The sequence below is a fragment of the Camelus ferus genome, chromosome 22 (genome assembly GCF_009834535.1).
Source record: "Camelus ferus isolate YT-003-E chromosome 22, BCGSAC_Cfer_1.0, whole genome shotgun sequence".
Taxonomy (NCBI): domain Eukaryota; kingdom Metazoa; phylum Chordata; class Mammalia; order Artiodactyla; family Camelidae; genus Camelus; species Camelus ferus.
The window spans coordinates 3,037,582-3,062,839 of NC_045717.1; the positions used below are offsets into that span (position 1 = coordinate 3,037,582).

General features: G+C 39.3%; 1 protein-coding gene, 1 non-coding gene and 1 pseudogene across 10 annotated transcripts in view; 1 reads left to right on the forward strand and 2 right to left on the reverse strand.

The window, feature by feature from the left end:
- Positions 1-25,258, reverse strand: part of NSD1 (nuclear receptor binding SET domain protein 1) — a 121,867-nt gene that overhangs the window by 6,511 nt on the left and 90,098 nt on the right. For all 9 annotated transcript variants that reach the window (XM_032464998.1, XM_032465002.1, XM_032464999.1 and 6 more), the window contains 8 exons: positions 22,342-22,542; positions 21,893-22,072; positions 14,243-14,399; positions 12,591-12,796; positions 9,575-9,687; positions 5,674-5,943; positions 4,194-4,310; positions 2,683-2,824 (listed from right to left, as the gene is read on the reverse strand). In XM_032464998.1, the coding sequence (XP_032320889.1) occupies positions 2,683-2,824; positions 4,194-4,310; positions 5,674-5,943; positions 9,575-9,687; positions 12,591-12,796; positions 14,243-14,399; positions 21,893-22,072; positions 22,342-22,542 (1,386 nt within the window). The remainder of the gene's footprint in view (positions 1-2,682; positions 2,825-4,193; positions 4,311-5,673; positions 5,944-9,574; positions 9,688-12,590; positions 12,797-14,242; positions 14,400-21,892; positions 22,073-22,341; positions 22,543-25,258) is intronic.
- Positions 2,398-2,519, forward strand: LOC116659173 (annotated as a pseudogene).
- On the reverse strand, positions 11,176-11,337 carry LOC116659168. Its single transcript, XR_004314450.1, has one exon. It is a non-coding gene; the product is annotated as a U1 spliceosomal RNA (small nuclear RNA).

Sequence of the window (25,258 nt, forward strand, 5' to 3'; positions counted from 1 at the left end):
AAATGACACATTTTCTATCAGTGAGACTAATACATACACACACACAAACGTGTGTGTGTGTGTATGTAGGTTTTTTAGTCTAAATTGGAAATAGATCATTATTTATTTGGCCGAGCAAATTATAAAGCAGCTGGCATATATTTAGAAGTCCAAATGGTACAAATACTAGAATCATTTATGGCCTGGTGTGAGGCTCACAATGTGAGGAGCCCACAGGAACCAAGACTGCCCAGCGTAACAGCAAGGTCGTATCTCCCTTCTCACACCCACTGTTAACTTAATGGATTGAATGATGGTTAATTCCATTCACACTATTCTCATCTTATTAAAAAAATTATGAGTATATAACTGAATTTTCATAAATTTAATGTGCTTATAACACATCTCAACCAAATACACAAGAATAAGATAGCAGGATCCTTGACAACTTCCTGCTTACTCAGCATCCACTGTGTAAACACAACCTCACAAGGGGATAAATCAGAAGGTACCAGAGTGCATACAGGAAAGCCATTCTAGAAAAGAGTCCAAAACACAACAATCCTTGAGGTGTGTACTTTCTGGAACGGCAAAGGGCGCTGCAGAAGAGACAAACACGGTGTGAGCAGGACATGTGGGAGACAGAAGTAACAGGTGTGCAAAGAGCCTGTGAGGCTGGATGCGTGAGGAGGAGGGCAAGCTGAGGGTTCTGATTCCATTCACAAGGCTGGGCTCCTATGGGCATTCTGTCTCACCCTCACGCCCCCAACTTGTGTAGACTGGGAGGACAGGAACAAGGTCTGTGAATTCCTACACCATGTTACCTGAGCTAAACAAATATGGGAGAAGAGAAATTTGTGGCTAGACATGATACTGGAGGCCATCCCCATGGTCACAGACTGAAGTTCCAAGCAGAAGTGTGCTACTAAAAGCAGTCAGGACAGAGAGAAGGACTGAAGTCACATGACTTAACATCTAATGAATACAGAGGAACCCTGCCTCCCTACCCTCTGTGGTGGTTAGAAAGGAAAACGGAAAAAAGAATGAGAGATCAGATCCAAGAAGCCAAGTAACACAGGTATAATACCACATGCTTTACAGCACGCTTTTGTAAGGATTAAATGAAATAATATGCTTGGAACAGCATCTGGCATTGGATAAATGGTAGCATTCACTAGATAATTCCTATTACAAAGCAGAAATCTACCCAATATACTCCTGAAGCCATCCATTCCAAAAGCCTGATACAAGTCAGCATTTTAAAAATCAGTATCATTTAGTCTACCAGAGCGCAGTGCACAGGGATGCTCAAGTATTGATACTTTCGTCATTAAATACTTCATGTGAAGCAGTGCAAAACAGGAGAAAGGAAATAGTGGCTCAATGTTTAAAATATAAAAACTGTCAGAACCTTTAAAACTCTAAAAAGCCTAAAAGACTCCTGAGCAGCTGTATATTTAAACTGTAGAGAAAGATATATTGTACAACATGGGGAATGTAACCAATATTTTATAGTAACTATAAATGGAGTATAACCTTCAAAAACTATGAATTATTATCTTGCATACCTATAACGTACAATATTGTACATCAACTGTATTTCAATTTTAAAAATATGACATTGTAAAATAAATAAATAAATTTGGTTTAAAAAATTTATCATCAAAACCTTGACATAAAGATTAAGCTCCTTTAATTTATGGAAAATATTCATCATATAACTTTACTTTCAAACCACTCAGCCTTATCAGATTTACTTTCAATTCAAATGAACTTCTTAATATTGTCCTGATTACAACCACCTCACTTCTTAGAAGCTGAATTCTTAGAGACATAGGCCCCTGGCAGGCCCCAACAGGGCCGTGCATTTTCCCAATGTCCAGTTCTTTGGTATCCAAGAGGTGAGGGTTTTTGTCTTTCTTAACCTTCATAAACTATAAAATTCAGATGGGTGAGAGGTGAATCTCTGGCTTATAAAGTGGATGAAGGGCAACTGGGAAAGGGATAGTAAGAAAGGACACCTGAATTGCTGGTGCTTTTTAAGGCAGACCAATTTTTAGGGAGTTCATATATAAAAGCTACAGAAAATGTCTGGAAATTTATTTCTTTAAAACCATCCATGCCCAAACCTTGAAGACAGCATGCTAAGTAAAATGAGTCAGTCACAACAGAACATATATTGTATGATCCCACTTACATGAGGTTCCCAGAGTAGTCAAAATCACAGACAGAGACAGAAGGTAGAATGGTGGTTGCCAGGGGCTGGGGGAGAGGGGAATGAGGGAGTTACTGTTTAACGGGCACAGAGTTTCAGCTGGGGAAAATAAAAAATTCTGGAGATGGATGGAGATGATGGTTACACAATAATGTGAATGGACTTAATGCCACAGAACTGTACACTTAAAAATGGCTAAAATGAGCTTTACGCAGTGGCAGTATCGTAGCCAATGAAGTTTATCCCAGGCATGATTACTGCTAATTAAAAAAAAAAAAAAAAAGGCTAAAACAATAAATTTTATGTTCCGTGCATTTTACCGTACCACCACAACCAAAAAGATACCTGCCAAAGTTATCAGCTGGAAAGTCTTTTATGTATCCTTAGGAGTCTGAGAACCTCATTTTGGATTATAGGACATACGGGATTTTTAGATAATAGAATCTGAAATTGCATTCCTAGCTCCAGAATCCTTAAATGATTCTTACCTGCTTTAATGTCACTTAGGGCAAAAAGGCCAACACGGGTGTCTCCATTCACAGACCACTTCTGTGTCTCACAATTGGGCTGGCAGCAATGATTCATGAACCGTGCGTAGTTTCCTTTGGGACCAGCATCAATAATCCGGTCCTAGAATTCAAAGAGATGCTGTTCATCAGACCTCCACTATTACTGATTCTAATTAGAGTATTCTATCCGAACTTGTGGTTGCCAAGGGCAGGTGGGTGGGAAGGGACAGACTGGGAGTTCAAAATTCATAGATACTGACAGGCACATGTAGAATAGATAAACAAGATTATACTGTGTAGCACAGGGAAATATATACAAGATCTTGTGGTAGCTCACAGCGAAAAAAAAAATGTGACAATGAATATATGTATGTTCATGTATAACTGAAAAATTGTGCTCTACACTGGAAATTGACACAACATTGTAAACTAACTATAATTAAAAAAAAAAAGTTAAAAAAAAATAATCAGAGTATTCTAACAAGCTGGAGCTCCAATTTGTAAAGTCTGAATCTCCCAGAGGGGTGGTTCACAAAGTGTAGTCCCGTGACCAGCACTACATCCACCACCCTGGAATCTGTTAGAAATGCAGATTCTTGGTTGCACTTCAGATATACTAAAGCAGAAACTCAGGCCCAGCAATCTGTGTTATTAACAAGCCCACTAGGTGACTGTGATATATGCTGAAGTTTGAAAACCACCGTCCTGGAAGTAGCATCTTGTCCCATCCTCTTAATTAGTAGGTCCTGAACCCTGGCTAAACATTAGAATTCACCTAAAAAGATTTTAATAATGATATCGAGACCCATGGCAAACGAAGATCAGAATATCTTGAGGTGAGGAGCTCACAAACCATAAAGGTACAACTTGATAAATACAAAGTTTTACACCAGGAAAAGTCTATTATAAAAGCCAGCAAGGGGAAAGGGCGGGGAACGGGTGCCCTAGTAAAACAAAGAAGAATCTCAGATAGTGTACACAGGAAATAAACACGTTAGGATGCTAGAATTAGAAATAAACCCCAAATATAATTCTAGACACCAAGGAAACTCAACTATCAGAAATTCCAGTAACTGGAAAGCTCACTTGGGTTCATAAGCTGAGTTCTATAGTCAATTTATATGACCTTCCCAATGCACTAATACTAAAAAATCAGTTTCTCAATCTGTAAAACAAAATTAAAAGAACTATTATTTACTTCTCTGACTTCAAGTTTTAACCCTACGGGAGAAACACTAAAAGATATAATCTGCAACTTACGCTGGACAGTTGAAAAACAGTGCTAAAAGCAGCCTTACTGCTTTTTGCCGTGGATGTGTAACTAGAAATGAGCAACCTTACCTAACTCCAGTACCCTGGTCAAGCAATGCCAATGAGCACGGGGAAAGGCACTGTTTTGGGCACTGGACGACATGCCTATAAACATCGCAGCTGGGACAGGACTAATCCACAATCGTGCAACAGGGGAAGTAACACTTTCCATTACTTACTTTGTCTAGAGTGAGCATGTAGAAATTAGTGATATCGTGCTCCTGGGCGTAACGGATTCGAGCTCTGCACTCTTCTTCATCTATTAGTTCACCCACATACTCATTCACAAATTCACCCTGGAACGAGAGACGGCTCTTGACTTATATGGCAGAAAGAGCAACTATGTTTACAGGTATACCTGTTTTTTTTTTTAAATAATGAAAACAGCAGATTCTCCAAATCAAATAATTAATGTCTTTAACTAGTCACTTTAACAAAAGTATATTCAAGACACAACACAAATATGATGCTTCAACGATCTGACAATGAGAACCACCTCCCCACTCCTACCTCAGCCAACAGCAGAAAACTTGGGATACACCTGACACTTAAGAGCAACCAAAATGGAAGTGAGTAAATCAAGGCTTCACCATAAGGGTGACATGAATAGTTGATCCCTTCGCCTTCCCAAGAACCTAGAAGTCAGTCTCCCTAGACTGCGCTCTTTTACCTTGGAGCACGCCCTGCCTACTTCCCTTACGAATTCTGCACCACTGTCCTCCTGACCCACTATACCGCAGCAGCACTGGCGTTCACTTGTGCTCTCCCCTCTACCCACAGTGCTTGAGCACTCAACCTGCCTGAGCCAACAACTACTTATCTTTCAAGTCTCAATTTAAAACATTCTCAGAGACAAGCTAGTTTCAGGCTCTTTGACACATGCCTCCAGAACCCTGTGCTTCCACACTGGGTGATTACTTGTTCAAGGTGTCTCCCCATCTAGAATGTAAACATTATGAAAGCAGGGACCACGGCGCTCTCACTGAACACCGCATCTGCAGCAACATGCCTGGCACATAGTAGATACATAACAGTTACTTAGCAGATGACTAAACAGACCAACCCATTTTCACTTCCCTACCTAGAAACAAACTTCAGTAAAACGCTTCAGAAAGTATAACCAGAGTAAGGTTTATTCTACTAAAATGTCAAATAGGATTTATTTTCCTCAAAGACTGCACAATATTATCTATTTATTAGAAAACTGCAGGCCCTTCCAAGTTCCAAATCAAAAATGTTACTGCATTTTCTTTAGAGAAGGCCTAATCCTCTTTTCCTTCATGTTCCATGAACCCAAACCTACTTCTCATGTTATTTTATTACAGTAGGTGGTTAACACCTCTGTATTATGTTCTCACTATCTTCCTTCCCTTAACTACAGGTTCCAGGATTTTCAAAAGGAGCAAATGAGGCCATAGCAGCTCTATGAATTTCCATGTTTCCCACCCTCATACACAAGGAGCACAATCAACAGTAGGACTTCAGAGATCTCAAGCCTCTAAACTCTGGAAGGACACGGCAGGACACAATAATGAGCTTAATACTTATACTATGTTATTTTCCTCTATGATTTCTCATGTTCATCAAGAAGAATTACTTATATTAAGCAACTGCAAAGAAGGAAAAAAAACCCTGAAAATTAAGAAAAGTTTTCTTTACCTTTTTAATATCTGTTTTTGTCCGGAGACCCCAGCCCCTCTGTAACGTGCGAAAAATTTCAACCTCTGGATATTGGCGCTTGGTAAAGCACTGGTTTTGGCAGCGCCCTCCAGCGGGACACACGGTGGGGTGGCACTCATAGAGCAGCATGCGGTTGATGCACTCAGAGTCGATCCCACAGGGGTTCTCATCAGTAGCTTTGCAGTTGCAACGGGGAATTTCAGACAAGTCTGCAGTGAAGATCTGTACCCTGCCAATGGGACGGTTCACCTGGAGGAAAAGAAAAATACCACAGCTGTATTATGGGTAAGTCAACACAAAGCAATTCAGGACTTATAAAAGATTCCTTTTCTTTAAAGTTGCATGCCACATTTTACATGATTCTGAACTATCAAGATTTCGCAGGATTATTCACAATAGCTAAAATGTGGAAACAATCCAAGTGTCCACCGACAGATGAATGAATAACCAAAATGTGGTAAAGTGACGGAATATTATTCAGCCTAAAAAAAGGAAATTTGTACACATGATACACAGCACAGATGAACCTGGAGGACATTATGCTAAATGAAATAAGCCAATCAAAATACACAAATAATGATTCCACTTACATGACCCCACTTATATACACAGGGACAGAAAGTAGAATGGTGGTTGCCAGGGGCTCAGAGGAGGTGGAAATGGGAAGTTATTGTTTAATGGGTAGAGATTTCAGTTTTACAAAATGTAAAGAGTTCTAGAGATGGATGGTAGCAATGGCTGCAAATATTATGAATGTATTTAATACTGCTTAAATATGGTTAAGATAGGAAATTTTGTTATCTATATTTTACCACTGTCTAGAAATTGGAGGAAATAAAGACTTAGGCAATCTAACATAAAAATAAAGCCTCACTTGATACACAAAACATAATACCACAAATTTTTAAAAAATCATTTCCAAAAAAACCAAAATTTCAAAGCTGACAGGCCAAGTAAATTGTAATCTGGCTTCCTGCTATTGCCACAAGGTGGAGCCACTTCAGCTGCTACATGAAAAAATATATACATGTTACTTTTTCTGTAGTTTATTTTTTATGGAGGTACTGTGGATCAAACCCAGGACCTCATGCAAGCTAAGCATGTGTTCCATCACTGAGCTATACCCTCACCCCCACCCCCACATCACCATTCTTCCCCACCCCCTTTACCATTCTTAAGTAGTAAATGTTTGGCATAAAAAGGTCTCTGAGTCAGAGGGGTCCTATATGTGAAGATGCATTTTAATACTATCTTAACGTGAAATCTTTTTAACCGACCACAGCCATGTCACCCAGGCATTTATCTGCGGTGGTGCTAGTACTGAAAACTTTGTGAAAGTCCGGTGTGATAAAACATAAAGGCCAAACAGCTGCTGGGATACTGAAGTCATTAGAATTTTTCAACTACTAGCAACAACGTGAAGGGAGAGAAAAAAAAAAGATGCTCCACAACAAGTTGGATCTGTGCACTAGGAGAACAAGCCTCCCCTGCTTGACACTATTTCAGTGGGAACAGTCAAAGCACCAGTTTTCAAAAACTCACCCCATACATAAAATTTGACTCTTCAGGAACTGCATGATCTTGGTAAGTCACTTTACTTGCAAGGCATAGCTTGCAAGACTGCTGTGAGAATAATCTACAATCTATTTGTAGAATACTGTCTTCAATCGTTTCTCTGTAACAACTTAAAAGGACATGACTCTCACTGCCAGATCTCTTACCAGCTTCTTCAAAATACTGGTAAATACGATAAACTTCTTGTTAATGAAGGAATAGTCTCACCACATGCAACTGGAAGTCACAAACCTACCTAGCAAAACAAGTTCTAGGTGCATACCAAGACAAGGGCTGAGCTCAATCATCCGAGACTTGAGGTCCTACGTAGGGCATGTGAACATTAACCTCTGATCGCAGGTGAGTGTCTTTACCTGATGCCACCACACCGCCAAGGTTTCATCTAACTCCTTTTCTCTATATACAGGTATGTTTCAATCATTCCTTCTTGACATCTGATCTAACCTGTTATTAATCCCAAATAAGTTTCCTGCCTAATATAACAAAAAGAGAGAGGGAAAAGCAAAAGCAAAAACAAAAACCAAACACAAAACAACCAACCACACATACTTAAGTAAGAACAACACAGGTATGTAACTGCAGAGTTACCCTCACTCTAGATCAGGGATTGACAAATTTCTTCTGTAAAGGACCAGACAGTAAATATTTTAGGTTTTGCTGCATGACATTTCTCTGGTGCATGTTGCTCAACTCTACCACTGTAGCTCGAAAGCAGCAACAGATAACATATAAAGGAACAAGCATGGCTGTGTGCCAATAAAACTTTATTTATGGACACTAGTATTTGAATTTCATATAATCTTCACATGTCAGGAAATATTCTTAAAAAATTTTTTTTCCAACCATACATAGTAGGCCAGATTTGGCCCATGGACAATAGTTTGCCAACCCCTGTTCTAAATCTTTTCCCTGGAAATATGTTTTTGATTTTTAAAGGTGGAGGAAAGAAGTTGGCCTCTAAATTCTGTGATTACATCACTCACAGGAAGTTGGTCTCTCAATACCCAGATTCAGTATGGTTGATGGGCGGCTCTGAAATGCCTACCTGCTGTTACGTGGCATCTATGACTGTGGGAACAGACACTTTCCCTTTTTGTGAGGACGAAGTACACTTCAGTGTTATGTCCCCATGTACAGTAACTCCATTTAACTCTCAGTCTATCACCAGTGTCCATTTAGAACTAATTTTAGGTTTTATTTTTTTTCTCCCCAACAGCTTTAACTTTTTGTAAAGATTGATATTTTATGACAGTTATGCTTAGAGATCTGCCAAAGATTAAAAAAAAATTTTTACCTATTAAAAAACTCATTCTATCTTGCAACTTACCAGGCAGGTCCATTAGGTCCTTTTACAAATTTAAGCTTTATTACAGAATTTTAATGATCTTACTTTTCCTATAATTCTTTACTAGTTTATCAACCCTCTTTGTTACTTAGTGATGCCCAACTATGCTAAAAAAGACTAAAATAGTAAGCGGAAGAATGATGGAATCACAAAGGCATGATGCAACAGTGAAACAGTCACACTCTAGCATGGTCTTCTCATCCAGGAATGATGTCATTACAAATATTTTGCAACAAGAACCTTGGCAATCTCATTTTGTAATGAATTTGTAGTATTCTTTCATGTGATCTGATGTTTGAGAACCAAAACTAACTTGATTAAAAGGTTTTTAAAAAGCAGTTTCAGTAAATACTTACTAAAATGTTTATTTGTTCCTCACTATTCCTTTATTTTTACTTCTATAAATTATCTGTAAAAGTAACCTTACACTATACATAAAAAACCAAAGGGTCTGTTGGACACAGATGATAAATGGTGATGCCTCTTTTACCAGGTGCACTAGGGTGAGGTACACCTAACGTGAATTCCTGTGACCTTGGGAATCTTGGTCACACTAGTCACTTAAAGTATCTTTACTATCAGCCATTACAAGACTTACCATGTGTATTATTCATACTAACTCCAGGTCATTTATCATTTTTTTTTAATCATGGCTCTTTGGTCCCTTTCAAACCGCAAGATGCTCACTGTGATCAGAATCTATTCCAATCCACTTGCATGAAAAGACTTTACAAAGCAACAGAAACAAGACTGTATCAGCACACAACTGGCTTTAACAAGTGCACACAATGCACTAGAAATGGTGCTCTTGCACTTTTTTCTCATCTTCTTTCAAACTCATTCCTCTACTTTTAAAAGCAACTGTGGTTGTGCTTCCAAATCTTGTCATGAACAGAGTGGGGACAGGGAAGCTACAGAGGGTCTCTCCTGGAGACGAGGCCCCATAAGGTCTTGTCTCACCTTTATGTGTTTATATGGTGGTGGCTTCTTGTCATTCTTTCGATCTTCCTGCAGCTGTCTTAGCTCTTTTTGGGCCTTTAACTCCTCAAATCTTGCTGCAGCTTCCTGAAGAGCTAAGAAAAGACACAGCACAGTCACTTAATCGCCACGTAAAACTGTTTATTTTGCTTTTTTCCCCTTGTAAGTCGAAGAAAATTCCTATTTTAGACAAAAATCTAAGGCGTATATATGATTTCTGTTTTCAAGTAAGTTATAGTCTCCAAGGTATTCAGATATACCACTAAAATAAAACATAATCCACCACTAAATAGCACACAATACAGACTACCAGCTTCAGAGTAAAGTTTAAAACAAAACAAAAATTTAAAAACAGCCGAATAATTTGAAAAACCCATATACACCACCTCCTAACCACAACCTGACTGCATCTGCTCGGCAAAGTCACTGCCTTTAAGCCTAGTTCCTTCCTTGGTCCTGAATGTTCTGCTTCCACAAGTAACGTACCTCTTACACACCCAGGTAACATGCTGCATTCATCTATAAGAAATTCAAAGTTTTCCTCCCTTCTTGCCCACTCTCTGGAGACCTACTCACTCTTCTAAGGATGATTCTGTAAATATCAACCATTAGCCCAGCGACACACAGACAGACCTTAATGGCTACTCTGCACTCCAGCTCTGCACTTGCTTATGCTTCAGAGACTGTAGTAACTGAAAAGTTCAACAAAATCTTAAAATTCTCTTTCTTTTCTTCTTAAAACAACATTTTAATTATTTTTGACTAAGGTTGAAAACTCTGAAAAGAATTCCAAATTTTCCCACCTTCTGCTCTGTGGCTTTCCCCAAGCTCTGTCAGTTTGGAGAAAATCTCCCCTCTGATCTATCCCCTTCTCTCCATTTTCCTGTCACCATCTAGCAGAGTTTGTGTTGCCTGGTGTCATTCTAAATGTCTTCCTTCCTTCCTTCTGTTATTCAGCATTTCCTCCCTAGTTTATGCACCTACTGTCTGTCTAGTATCCATCATCCTCTCTACCCCATGGACACGTCTCTGTGACGGTCCCAGCATCTCTGCCTGAACTATTAAAACTGCCACCTTGTTGACATTCCTGGCTTGTCTCATGTTCCACTCAGACTGAGCATTCGAGAACTCTGCTCGACCATGTAATTTGCCTACCTTCTCAGTAAAGCAGTCCAGTGCTTCCCCAACCCCATGCTTAAACTATACCAAATACTTGGAGGTTGGTAACTCATCATGTTAGATTCACTGTGTGCTTTGATATGTGCTGTCTTCTTGTTACAATATTTTAAGTTAACTTTTGTTGGGGGGCTGTAAATAAGTTGGTTGGTTGGTTCATTCATTCATTCTTAGAGGAGGTACTGGGTCCTGAACCCAGGACCTCATGCGTACTAACTAAGCATGCGCTCTATCACTTAAGCTACACCCTCCCCCCACCATTAACTTGTTAACTTCTTCACAGTCAGTGCAGGGGTCAACAGTTTGGATTCTGGAGTTCAACTACTAGAGTTTGAAACCTTCCTCTATCACTTACTGGCACTAGGATTTTGAGCAACTAATTCCTTCCTCCCATCCCCGGCTCCAACCAGGGGAAAGAGTGAATGCAGTCCCCCACTACCACAAATCATGCAGTCGAGTTTCCCACATCTGGGGAAACTGCAGGGCTCAGCACAACCAGAGAGCAATGGCTAAGCCTTGCCCTTGGAAAACCACCTTCGTGATCATATCTTCCCTGCCAGGTTAAGTATCTGGGCAACTAATTTAACTTTTATGTGCTTCAGTTTTCCTCACCTGTAAGATAAAAATAATGGCATCTAACGTATTCGGTTGCCACGTGGACTTAAGGCAGAAAACAAACTTTGAACAGGGCCTGACAAACAACAAATGGTAACTATTATTATGGCTCTTCTTCAAAGCATCCAAACTTTGATCCTCACTGCTGCTTTGTTTCCTTGTGGTCTGCCCCCACAGCATACCATGCACACTTCTGCCACAGAACTCAAAGAGTGGCATTTTGACTACTAGTATCTGTGTCCCATTCCACTACAAAAGCATGTGTTCCTTGAAGGCAGAGGCATCCAGCCAGCCCAGGGTCGAGGCACAGAAGAGTAGATTCCTGGAGCTGCAGCAAGCTCAGACTTGCGATGCTCCCTGCACTCCACCTTCCACCTCAGCCTGGGTGGTACCAGCTCCATGCACGCAAACGTACTGGTCACTTGGTCCATGACCATCTGAGACTATAAGACTTAAGACTCAAACTCCTGTAGGATTAATACTGGTAGCACACACCTGCATAGGGAAGTTGACTCATGTAATTCATTATTTTTGACCCTTACTGATAATTAGTATCTTCCTTTAACTTTCATCGATACATAGGATATAAACTATATGCCCCGCAGATTATTTTTGTGTTATCTCACTGAATTCTCAAAGCAACCTTCACTCATTACATAGTGAGAGAAAACTGAGGCTCATAGCTGACTTAACCCCTCCTGACCACAAACAGCCCCACTCTTTCACTGATAAGCCAACTTTAAAAAAAACTTCTTTGATTTAGAACATTTATGCTCTGACTTTCACTATCTATTATGCTCTATAATTTTAGATGAACTTCATTTCCTTCCAACAAACTAAAAAATTTCCCTGGAACAAACATATTTCTGCTAGAGACTCTGGCCCTTGCCTAGCAAACCACAGTGTTTATTCTACAAAACAGTTCCAAAGCTCCAGTACTTACTTGATGAGACGCCAAGAAAATAAAACTGGTAAGACAAAAAAACCTCCCACAAAGAAATTCTAGTTAAAAGTTAGGGTCAAAAGTAATGAATGATGTGAGTCAACTTCCCTGAAAAATCCTGTAGCTGAAATCACATATTGCCCTTAGAGGGTAAAAGACAGCTGCTGATGAGAGTATATGAATTCTAAAGCATGTAATTCTGAGAGCAGATACTCAGGCAACAGAGGTCTGTGTTGGCCTGAGAAACAAACAAAATAAAGTTACCTTTTTTATATGTCCCGTCCACTCCTTTGCCCATCTTGTCCTTGCTGCTCACATCCCCCTCCATGTAGGGAAAGACTCGGGCTTGGTGAGTCCACAAATAGTCATTCGACCCAAAGAAGAGCACAGGGAACTCTCCCACATCATGTCTCATTTTGTCGATATTGGAAGGTACAGCTCGAGGATGGCAGATCTCAGCTGGCCACCACCTGGGAAAGGTGAAAACAAGGAAAGAAACCTCTAGAAGGCTGCAAGGCACCAAGAAAAATCCTACTTTTAGGACAGGAATAAGGAATAGCAACGTCTGTGCACACTGAAGTTCAACCTAGGGAATTCTTACAATCTAACTAGAGAAGAAACAAGTGGCATGGGCCAAACCCCGAAGACGCCCACCCTCACACACACACCCACTTCCTTAGACTCAGCTATTTTACTTCAAGGACTCTATAAAAGGAAATAATCAGAGATATGAACAAAGCATTATGACTATAATGCTCACTGAAGTATTATCTAAGAATGTAAACCTGGAAACAATTGAAATGCGTAATTTTAAAGGAATGACAGAAGTGGCTTTGGGACACCACACAATGAAATACAATATGGCCTGCAAAAAGGAAATTTCCAATAATTGTTAGGGGTGCAGAAAATGACATCAAGAGATGCCTCCCCACCCCTACCTCCGCCCACCAAAAGGCAGTCACGTAAATTACTATAACCACTTTTGAAAAGACAATTTGGCTTTAGCTACCAAAGCTGGAAACCCATCCCCTGATACTCTACCCCAAGGACGCCCTAGAGAAGCTCCTGTGCATGTACACACACCAAGAAACACTGACAAAATGTGCATCTTCCAAACATGAGAGTGGATCAACAGCCACACTGCACTGTAAGGCCGCCCACAGGAGCACCACAGACAGTGAAGGCCGAGTGAACCAGAGCCCTGCGCTAACTGTGACAGCTCTCGGGAGCGCGAGAGGGAAGGTGAGAAGCAAGCTGCAGGAAAATAAAGCAACAATTCCTTTACACAAAGGTCTAAAACACAGAACAAACATTCATGTGGTAAACCTATAGTCAGGCCAAGAAATAAAAAACACAAAATGCAGTAAGTGTTACTTCCAGAGGTGGGGCGAGAATGAATTTGGACAGGAGCATACGGGGAGCCTCAAAAGTGCCGGTAAAGTGCCGTTTTTTTAACTGGGAGGTACATACACAGGTGTTCCATTTGTTATTCTTTAAAATCATGTATGTCATAATTTTTGTACATTCCATATCCAATAACAATAATTTTAAAAGGAAAAAGACACAAAACTGGGTATAAACAACTATAAGGCCAATTATTTTAAAGGTGCATGCACGGGTGTGTCTGCAAGTACATACGCCAAAATATGCAATGTATCTTCCTTGATTGTAAGATTATGGGTTTGTTTTCATTATTAAATCTTCTACAGAGAATATATCTTATTCATAATTGTGAACTTTTTTTCCTTTTATAATGGAAACTTAATGGGACAGGAGGTGACGCTTGTTTAGTTAGATTGAAAAGAAAAGAAAAGAGAAGAGAAGGCAGGAGAGAAGAGAAGAGAAAACAAAACAAAAGAAAAAGAAACGGAGTCTGGTAAGAGGAATGAGTGCCAGTCTCCTTCACGTTTACTCACCTGTATCGTCCGACTTTTACCCAGACAATTTCCCTGTAATGTGGCTTTTTGCCTGCCTTACAGTCATTGCAATACCAGTTTCCTTCAGGGATATCAATGTTCAGGCATTCACGATGAAAAGCAGCAGGGCAAGAATCACAGCACAGAAGGCTGCCTCCTGTGGGAATCAAGAAACCCGGTACTCAGAATCGTACGGACCCAGCTGAAACAGCTTTTGCTCAGCTCCTAACCAACTGTTTATCTCCCAGACAAAGGCTTAATAATAATTTCGTTATTCAGAAAGACGTTTCTTCAAGAGTATTCCCTCACCTATGTGATTCACACCCCTGGAGGCATGTTAGATTCACAGCAAGTCATGAGATTTTATTAGCAAAATCAGGTTAGGGCAATGAGGTCCGAAGTAAACCCTAAAAGTCATGTATCTGCGTACACACACGTACACACTCTCTCTCTCTCTTCTTCCTCTTCACTATGAAAACGAGAGTGTCAGTGACGTACAGTGAGCACAGTGCAAAGAGCACAAGCTCTAACTGGTATCAGACGTGAGCTCTAAAACCATACGCCTTTATGGAGTTCACTCTCCTGGCTGAGCTTTCATTTCTTCAGTGGTGAGGTGTCTTCTACAATGAACGGTAAATAATCACATCTGTTTGAGAACCAAACAGGCAAATAAGTTACCTAGGAGTGTCTGACACGTAAGCAGCCTCCATAAGGTCAGTTCTCTCCCTTTTCAAATTACTTTTCAGTCTTTGTTTTGCATTCTCACAACACCTATGGGCCCTTGTTGGAATAATACTGGTAAATACATAAACTTAATACATAAAGGAACATAGACTATGTTAAAATACAACGATCAAAATGTTAGAGCAAGAGATTGGAGTTATGTATGTTTCTTTGTAATGCACAAATAAGATCCTGAAGATACTCCAAGATACCCAACAACTGCAGTATCTGTGATTTTCATTGGTGACAAAAATCACAGGTACTAACAATGTAGTTTGTTGCCTAAACTTCAGTTAAATATAAGCTCCCTACCCTCCATCCAAGTCTTCAGATACCAGGTTAATTTTGTATTTTGGAGTGATGATGAATTTTCACATCTTAAAATATATTTACTCAAAGTGACAACTTACATATCCGAATCTGAAACCCTCATGGTTGAAGATAATAAAAAAATTCAGATAAAGGAGTCACATTTAATGAACATAATAAATGCCTTATTTATCTTATGCTGGAAATGACCATGCTTCAAACATGTTCGATTGTAGCACGTTAACTCCAAGTTTCCCCCTGAAGAGTTGGTGAAGGATAGATTTAAGCAAGGTATATGCCCACGACCACCTTCGTCTCACTGTGCTTCGTTTTTCTCATAAAATCGTATGAAACACTTAATTTTGTGACAGCATCCTTATATAATTTCTACCTGTGCTTTTTCTTTTTCTCAATAATCTAGAGCAGGCTCTTAAAACAAGCCTTGGGGTGCTTTCTTGTTGGGGCCAGGGATGTGCACTGGAGACCCAACTCCCACTTCAATGCAAGCAGCTCTTATTCTACCTGTGTTGTATACTGGAGCTCAGACCCAGAGTGCGATTGCACTTGGAAAGAAAGTCTGTTACTACAGAACAAGTTTGAAGAACTTGTTTACTCAATACATGTAACCCGTACTCTACACTCGGAAAGTCCTATTTGGCTATTCTTATGCATTGTGGATGAGTCAAACAATCTGAGCGTGGGACATTAAGAGTGACGTAGGGGGAGGGTTACAGCTCAGAGGTAGAGTGTGAGTTTAGCATGTACAAGGTCCTAGGTTCAATCCCCAGTACCTCCATTAAAACAAACAAAACCTAATACCCACCCTCAAAGAAATAGACTTAAAAAAAAAGTTTAATTAAAAAAAGAAGAATGACATAGAGTCACATAAGTTTAACTGCCCCAATAATGGAATCCCTTCTACAATGTTCCTCTCTATGCTTAGTTGTCTGCTGAGTCACAATTTGATTGCTAACACATTAGCCAACCACGTGGCCTTGGTAGAAAAATCTTCCTTTTACTAAGCTGGCATTTGTCACACACTAGAAATATGTCACGTACAACAAAGCATTTGAATCAGGCCTTCAAATAAGACACGAAGAGAAATCTGCACAGAATAACAAGTGAAGAAAGGCCAAGGGTGGTGAACACAACAGGTTTTGACAGGATTTGGCTGGTGATGGATGGGAGGCAGGCAGGAGGGTCTGTCTGTGGCAATAAAGGAAAAGAAAGACAGGAAGACAGAAGAGGGAAAACCACATGAACCATCAAAAGAAACCAGAAGATGAAAAAATGATATTTGGTAGAAGAGAATAAGAGAAATATTGTTAATAACATTTTTATGAACAACTATATTTTCCAAAATAAAAAAATTATAGTGAGCTCAGTGTTTTATATTTCTGCAGAACAGTTTTAAAAACTGAATTTGTTGCAATATGTTGTTTGACTGATGTACATGAAGAAAATCTGGTCTCTCACTGATAAACAGTTGTGAAAACAAGTATTTTAATAACCTGTTCAATAACTATACATATTCCTTCTTTGATATTATACACACTGCAACTTCACAGGGAAGACCTTAGTTACAGTTGAACCTGAAACTGTATCAACAAACTTTTAGTACTATTACACTAAAATTCATTGATCTGTCTCATACTTTGAATGGATCTTTTATATATGCATTTTTAAAAAGTCATGCATTGTTCACATGGAAAATACTGGTTTACTGAGTCTGGAAGATCTTCCAATTGTTGATCTACTTCATTATATAATACTAAAACACCACATTTGTTAACATCACCATGATTTTGTCAGTAAATACTAGGAAGAGGTTAAGCTGAGGGTGGTACAAAACAGTTTTCCAAAATTCTCATTTTCACTTAAGAGCTCAAATGTTATCACTGGCAGCAATTTCTGACAGCCCCTACCTTGATCTGTGCTAAGGTGCCAGCAGTTTTACCCACTACTAGTGTTACATCATCTGTACAAATGTCAACAAAGTAACAAAGGCAAGTAACATCTTGGTATTATTATAAAAAGTGTTATGATCTCATAGAGGCCCCTGAAAATGTCTCTGGGTCCTCTCAACTTCCCAAGGATTCATGGATCACACTCAGGAGGTCCTGCAACTCCTAAGTTTTCTTGGGGACTGAGTTAGTATAATAGTATCCATTATTATGCCACAAGTTAGAAATGCCATCTCATTTGCACATCTACCATGAAACCATCTCCTTCCCCTATAGAATTAAAAACAATCTAATGCAGAAACTGTTTCATCTTCTCGTTTTTAAAAACAAAGTTTTCAGAGCCTTATAGCCTCCCAGACACCTATTTTCATTCTAAGAGCAGAATCACAGAATATTATATTTAAATGCTTTTAAATACCGTAACTGTCTTTCACTTGCTTCTAAACAAAAGAAAGGTGGTATAATAATAAACAGGCAACAGTCTTCACCGAAAGACAGTTTTACAAGGAGCAGGTATTATAAGAGCCAAAATCAATGTATGATACAATAAAATTTTATACAGGATAATCACAAACCTAACATATTTAAAATAAAAAAACAGTAACATCCTATGTTCTTTAAACTATCCTGAACTATATATCAAAATTCCATTTTCTACCCACAAAATTGTACTTAATATTCTATTTTATTTATTCTACATTAGCACCACAGTTTGAGGGTACAGCTATGTCCTGATGTAAACCAACTAGCCACGTTACATAAATCTTAAGAGTAAAAAACAAGTCCCAAATGACCATTTTCAATCACACAAAGCAGTTATAAAACACCTTTCTTGGCTTTAGCACTATTTACCATATCCAAATTCCTCAAAAGGGATGCTAATTCAACTATATATGATGACAGTTTTTAAAATGAGTTTCTCAGAATGTTCATGACCAGCCAGATTTTCATGAAACAGCATCACCAATAAGAAGATATTTTAAAAAACAGAAGATAAGGGATTTCCGGTCAAGACGGTAGAGTAATAGGACCACCAGCTCGCCTCTCCTTGTGACTACAAGGAAACCACAGCTGACTAAACAACTATCGAAAAAGACTGGAACCTAGCAAACAAGATCTTCAACTGGAAACATGAAGAGGGAACCACAGCAGGACGGGAGGAGGAGCGTGCTCTTGATATAACTGGGCCCCATACCCCCCCCCCGGGTGGGAGACCCACAAGCAGAAGAATAATTAAGTCGCAGAGGCCCTCCCACAGGAGTGAGAGTTCTGAGCCCCATGTCAGGCTCCCCAGCCTGGGGTTCAGACATTGGGAGGAGGAGGAGACCCCAAGATATCTGGTTTTGAAGGCCAATTGGGCTTAACTCCACGAGCCCCTCAGGACTGGGGGAAACACAGACTTCATTCTCTTGGGAAGCACACACAGAATCTCCAGCGCAACAGGTCCAAGGGCAGAGGCAGTGATTTCATTGGAACCTGGGGCAGATCTGCCTGCTGGTTTTAGAAGGTCTCCTGGGGAAGTAGGGGATGCCTGTGGCTCACTCAGGGAACAAAAAAGACATTCCAGGAGTGTTCATCTACATGAGCTTTCCTCGAGGCTGACATCCTGATTGGATCATTAGCAATAAAACCTAGCCCCACCCAACAGCCTGTAGGGAAGCCTCAGGCCAAACAGCATACTGGGTGGGAACACAGCCCCACCCATCAGCAGGCTTCCTAAGCCACAAAAGCCTCTACACAGAAAAGGTCCAGGACCACGCTTCACCCAGCAGTGAGCAGGCACTGGCTCCTCCTGCCAGGAAACCTGCAGAAGCCTCTAGTCCAGCCTCATCCACCAGGGGGCAGATACCAGAAATAAGAAAATCCCAAAATAAAACAAAACAACCCCAAAGCCTGTGGAAGGAATCCACAAACACAAGCCAGACTCTACACTGGGACCGGCTGGAACCTGGTCCTTGGGTGACAAGAGAGGAGTATACTGCTGGGACACATAGGACGTCTCCCAAAGAGGGCCACCTCTCCAAGGTCGAGAAATGTAACTAACCTACCTAAAAATACAAATAGATAAACAATATGAGGCAACAGAGGATTATCTCCCAGGCCAAGGCACAAGATAAAATCCCAGAAGAAGAAATAAGTGATGAGGAGATAGGCAATTTATCTGAGAAAGACTTTAAAGTAAAGGTGGTGAAGATGTTCAGGGAACTCGAGTATAGATGCACAGAGTGAAGTTTTTAGCAAAGAGTTGGAAAATATAAAGAATACCCAAACAGAGTTGAAGAATAAAATCACTGAAATGAATAACACACTAGAAGGAACCAAGAAGAGACTAAATGAGGCAGAAGAACAGATCAGTGAGCTAGAAGACCGATTAGTGGAAGTCACTATTGCAGAACAGAAAAAAGAAAAAAGAATGAAAAGAAATGAGGATAGTTTAAGAGAACTCTGGGACAACATGAAGCACACTAACACTCACATTATAGGGGTCCCAGAAAGAGAAGAGAGAGGGAAAGGACCTGAGAAAATTTTTGGAGAGATAATAACCGAAAACTTCTCCCCACTTGGGTAGGACAGTCACCCAAGTCCAGGAAGCGCAGAGTTCCACACAGGATCAACCCAAAGAGCAACACACCAAGGCACATAGTAATTAACCCGACAAAAATTAAGGATAAGGAGAGAATATTAAAATCAGTAAGAGAAAAACAACAAATAACACAAGGGAACTCCCATAAGGTTATCAGCTGAGTTTTCAGCAGAAACTCCACAAGCCAGAAGGGAGTGGCATAATATATTTAAAGTGATGAAAGGAAAAAACCTACAACCAAGAATACTCTATCCAGCAAGGCTCTCGTGGAGAAATTGAAAGCTTCACAGATAAACAAAAGCTAAAAGAATTCAGCACCACCAAACCAGGTTTATAACAAATGTTAAAGGAACTTCTCTAGTCATCAAACCACAAGAAAGGAGAACAAAAAGTAGAAGGGGGGGTGGGGGAGACTGCTTTGGCTGTTCAGAGTATATGATTCTATATATATTTTGAAATTGTTTGTTCTACTTCTGTGAAAAAAGTGAGTATTCTGATGCACTGGATCTGAAGATGGCTTTGGGTAGTATCGCCATTTTGATAATGTTGATTCTTCTAATCCAAGAGCACAAGATATCTTTCCATTTCTTTGTACCATCTTCAATTTCCTTCATCAGTGTTTCACGGGTTTCAGAGTATAGGTAACCTCCTTGGTTAAGTTTATTCCTAGGTATTTTGCTATTTTGATGCAACGGAAATGTTTATGCTAGTTATAAAATTCTGATTTTTGAAATAAAAAAAGTGAATGAAGGGCTGCAAATGGCAAAATAGCCTTCTTTCTTATGGGTTAGCTGTATTCCATTACATATATATGCTGCATCTTCTTTATATATTCATCTATTGAAGTGCACTTAGAATGCTTCCATATCTTGGCAATTATAAACAATTATAAATAACGTTGCTGTTAATACCAGGGTGTACGTATTTTTCTGAATTAATTCTTATTTTGTGATTGGTTCATTCCTTTGATAACTATGTAAGTTTAAAAAGCTAAAGCTCTAAACATTCTTAGAAACAATGAACAGTACACATGTAAATTTAAAAAACGAGCAGTAAAAATTAAGATAATATTGACTCTGCTCTAAATTAGAAGGTGTTTGTAAGTTTTAAATTGGAGTGGAGAGATACAGATAAAGATATAAAATTTATTTTTCCTCCACTTTAGGAGCTCTTTTAAGAACTAATAACCCTCATGGTGAGGAAATAATTAATAGAAGTTCATGAATTTTTACTTTCCCTTTGTTTATTCCCTATAAACTAATATAAAACTGATTTTAGAAAAACAACACACAATTACACAATAATACCATCTTCTAGAATTGTGTCTATGTAGACATCTACCTCTTCTACCTGATTTTATGCATATATATATCTGGAGGAACATGACTTAATATTAAACTTTTTTTCTGATGGTGGACTTTCGGTTATTTGGGGTTTGTTTCTTATTTTATTTTTTAACCTCTAGTTTATTTTTTCTCCCCCCTCCCCAGTTTTGCTGATATAATTAACATATAATATTGCGTAAATTTAAAGTATATAACATATAAACATATATGTATATACTGTCAAGTGATTACCACAACAAGTTTAGGTAACACATTTAACACCTCATATAGTTACAATTTGGGTGGGGTGTGGGTGTGAGAACTTTTAAAATCTACTTTCTTAGTAACTTTCAAATATACAGTACAGGACAGTTAACTATAGTCACCATGCTGTACATTACACCCCCCAAATTTATTCATCTTAAAACTGGAAGTTTGTGCCATTTGACCACACTCTTCCATTTTCCAAGAATGGTTTTGTTTCCTTTCTCTCATCTTTTTCTTTAAATTGCTTCAATTATTTATCATTTTAATAAAAATCAAGTCATTATTCAAAATAACAAAAATAAAACCTCTCTCTATTGGGGAACAAAATCACCATAGTGTTGTGTTATCAGTAATTCAAGACATCACTTTCCAATATGTCTTCTAGTGGCAATGTGAGGAAAACTACATTTTTGTTGCCATCAAAATATTGTATTTATCTCTTTTTAGACTATTCATACAGCACGAAGTCACGTCTTACCTTCTGAGCATACAAAACACCAGCTAACGTTCACGTGCTCATGATTCCGGCAGCCCCGTCTGGGGGTGAAGTGATTGGGGCAGATGATACTATTAGATGCAAGGATCTTAGACCCAGCAGCTAGGCAAAAGTCATTGGCGTGGTATGCCACTGGGCAGCGGACACAGCGCATCAGGCGGCCTAAAAATATGAGATTAAATATAAAAACAATGTGAGTTATTTTGAAGTGTGTGTGGGAGGGGAATACCACGTAAAACCAGAGCTCCAAAAGCACATGTGAACATGGTGCCCATTGAACTAGTCCATTACTCGCTTCTCTCTCACATAAATGCTGCTGGTACTCTGACAAAAGCTAGAGGCAATGAAGAAACACACCCAGATTGCATCTGGAAACATCCATTGCCCACGGAGATTCTTCAGTTAGACTGATCCACACAAAAAACCCATACCTTTAGACGCAGTAACACTGGCGGGATTAGCAGCGTGGCAGGTTATACATATGTGGAGGGAGCACCGGAAGCCCTTGTTCTGCATGACAGTGGGTGGATACTTCTGAACACACTCTTCATGGTAAAACTTTCCACACAAGGGCAGAAGGCACCTTTTAACATCTTCCCCACTCTGCTTACATACAAAACAGGTATGTATTCCTGGGAAACAGAAAGAAAGAAATAAACAAATTAATACAAATTCAAGAATTCACTCAATTCTAAACTATTATGTGAAAAGGTAGTGAGTATACAATTCTGCAACAAATTCCAACATGGGGTGGTGGTGAAGGGTTCCCACACCAGGGAGCAACTCTCTGACACCAGCTGGGTATTCCACAATTCAACTCAATTCTGACAATATCTACTTGGAGATGTATCAGATCCCATAGTAAGGGCTCAGTCTTATAATACTGCCACCTTCCCCCCCGCCCCGGCCTTCAGACACTAGGTGTAAGTCAAGGTTGTCATTTGTACTTCTGACCAACTGGCTATAAATCAGAGCTTTCTGAGAGCCCCTCTCCAACTCCCTTGGGTTCAATTAATTTCCTAGAGTGGCTCACAGAACTCAGAGAAACATTTTACTTACTAGATCATCCGTTTATTGTAAAAGGATATAACTCAGAAACATCTACATAAAAGAATGCATGGGGCAAGGTATGGAGAAAGGGCTCAGAGCTTCCAGGCCCACCCTCAGCACACCACTCTCCTCAAATCTCCATGTGATCACCAACCCAGAAGCTCTCCAAACCCCATCCTTTTGGGGTTTAATGGAGGCTTCATGACACAGGCATGAGTTGTTAAATTACTGGCAACTGAGAACTGATTCAACCTTCAGCCCTGTCCCCTCTGAAGAGGTCAGGGGGAGGTGGGACTCAAAGCTCCAATCCTCTAATCCCCATGGCTGGTTCTCCTGGCAATCAGCTCCCTTTGTTAGGTGGGTCCAAACATCATCTCATTAATATAACAAAAGACATACATCTTCATCTCTCTCATCACTTAGGAAATTTCAAGGATTTAAGAGCTCTGTGGCAGAAAATGGGCAAAGACCACCAAATATATACTTATTATAAATCAAGTATCACAGTGAAGAACTTTACAACAGACTGATCAGGCTAACAACATGAACCTACTGAACAGTATCAATACTAAGTGGGAAACTTAACACATGCTTGCTGGCGTGATGCAGTAGGAAGTGCACATGAGCCACAGAATACTCGTGCCGAAAGAAAACTGAGCTGGCCCAGCCTCCAGATGTAACTGCAGGTTTCCAGGAAATATGGAGGATGGAGGAACAAGCAAAAGAGACACCTCAAGATGCAATCAACCAAATTTACAGCATGGAAATTTTAGTGGGACAAATGGCCACTGTTCTCAAGAAATAAAAAACATAAAAAAATTGGGTGAGAGGCCTCTTAAATATGTGCAGCTATTTGGATCCAGCTATAAAGTTTGTTACGTAAAAGGTGACAGGTAAGGTCTGGTTCAACACAGACCCAGTAGGGAAACCACATGTGGATACTGAGCACTTAAAATGGGACTAGTGCAAACTGAGATGTGCAGTCAGTGTCAATGGATGCTGAAGCTTGAAGACCTAGCACATAAAAAGGAATATAAAATATTTCAGCCATTTTTCATATTAATTATATGCTGAGATATTTCTAACATACTGGGTAATTAAAACATTTTTTTGTGGTAAAGAACAAAGAAATTGAGTGAGGAGATAGTACTATTGTAGACCAAAAGAAATTGAAGAGATGATTTTTTAAATTAAAAAATACAACACAGGAACATTATTTGGGTACTGATTCGAAACACTGTAAAACAACACCTTTTGAGACAAAATGGGAAAATTTGAAAGTGGGACTGAGTAGTAGACAGGAGTTACTGTACAATTTTGCTACACACTGAATATATATATTTTAGAGTTATAACTAGCTTTTTTGAAATGTGTGGGTAAAAGGAGGTAGAAAGTTGGTAACTACTGAAAGCTAAGTGATAAATACACTGAAATTATTTACCTCTCTACCTTTGCATATGTCTGAGGATTTCTGTAATAAAAAGTTTAAGAGGAAAAAAAACCTACCTCTCTCTGAGAAGCAATATAATGCAAAGGAAAGAGCCCAGGCTTGAGAGACAGACGGGCAGACCTAGACAGGAATCCTGCCTCTGGCACTTGCTGGAAATAGGAACTTAACCAAAGAACCCACCTCATCTTTACACACAGATCATCCAACTAATGATTTTAGGGAAAAATTTTAAGTATGTATTTGGAAAGAGGCAAACTCCTGCCTGACGCTGAATAACTGGCAGCTGATACTGAGCTGAAGTGACCTGACGTATGGTGTGGACACCCTATTGTAGACGAACAGGGTGAGCCAGGGGGATGAGAAATGACTCCCTTATCCTTAGTCTGCTCATCTTTGTTAAAACCTGGGTAAAGTTTCCTACCCTCAAAAAAATGATAACCTCTCTCTACCTCACATGATATACAAAAATTAATTCAATGTAGATAATAGACCTAAATCTATAACATTTTTTAGAAGAAAACGAGTATCTTTGTGACACTGGATTAAGCAAGATTTCCTAACCAAAGCAAAGTCCATTTTAAAAAATTAATAAACTGGCTTCATCAAAATGTAAAACTCTGCTCTTCAAAAGACACCATTAAGAAAATGGAAAAACAACACACAGGTTAGGAGAATAACTTGAAAAGTATATACCTGATAAAAGATTTGTATCCAGACTATGAAGAACTCTTAAAACGAAATAGTAAGAAAATAATCCAATTAAAAATTATTTTGAACAGACTCCTCAAAGAAGATAGCAAAATAAGCACACAAAAAGACACGCAATATCATCATCAGGAAGATGCACA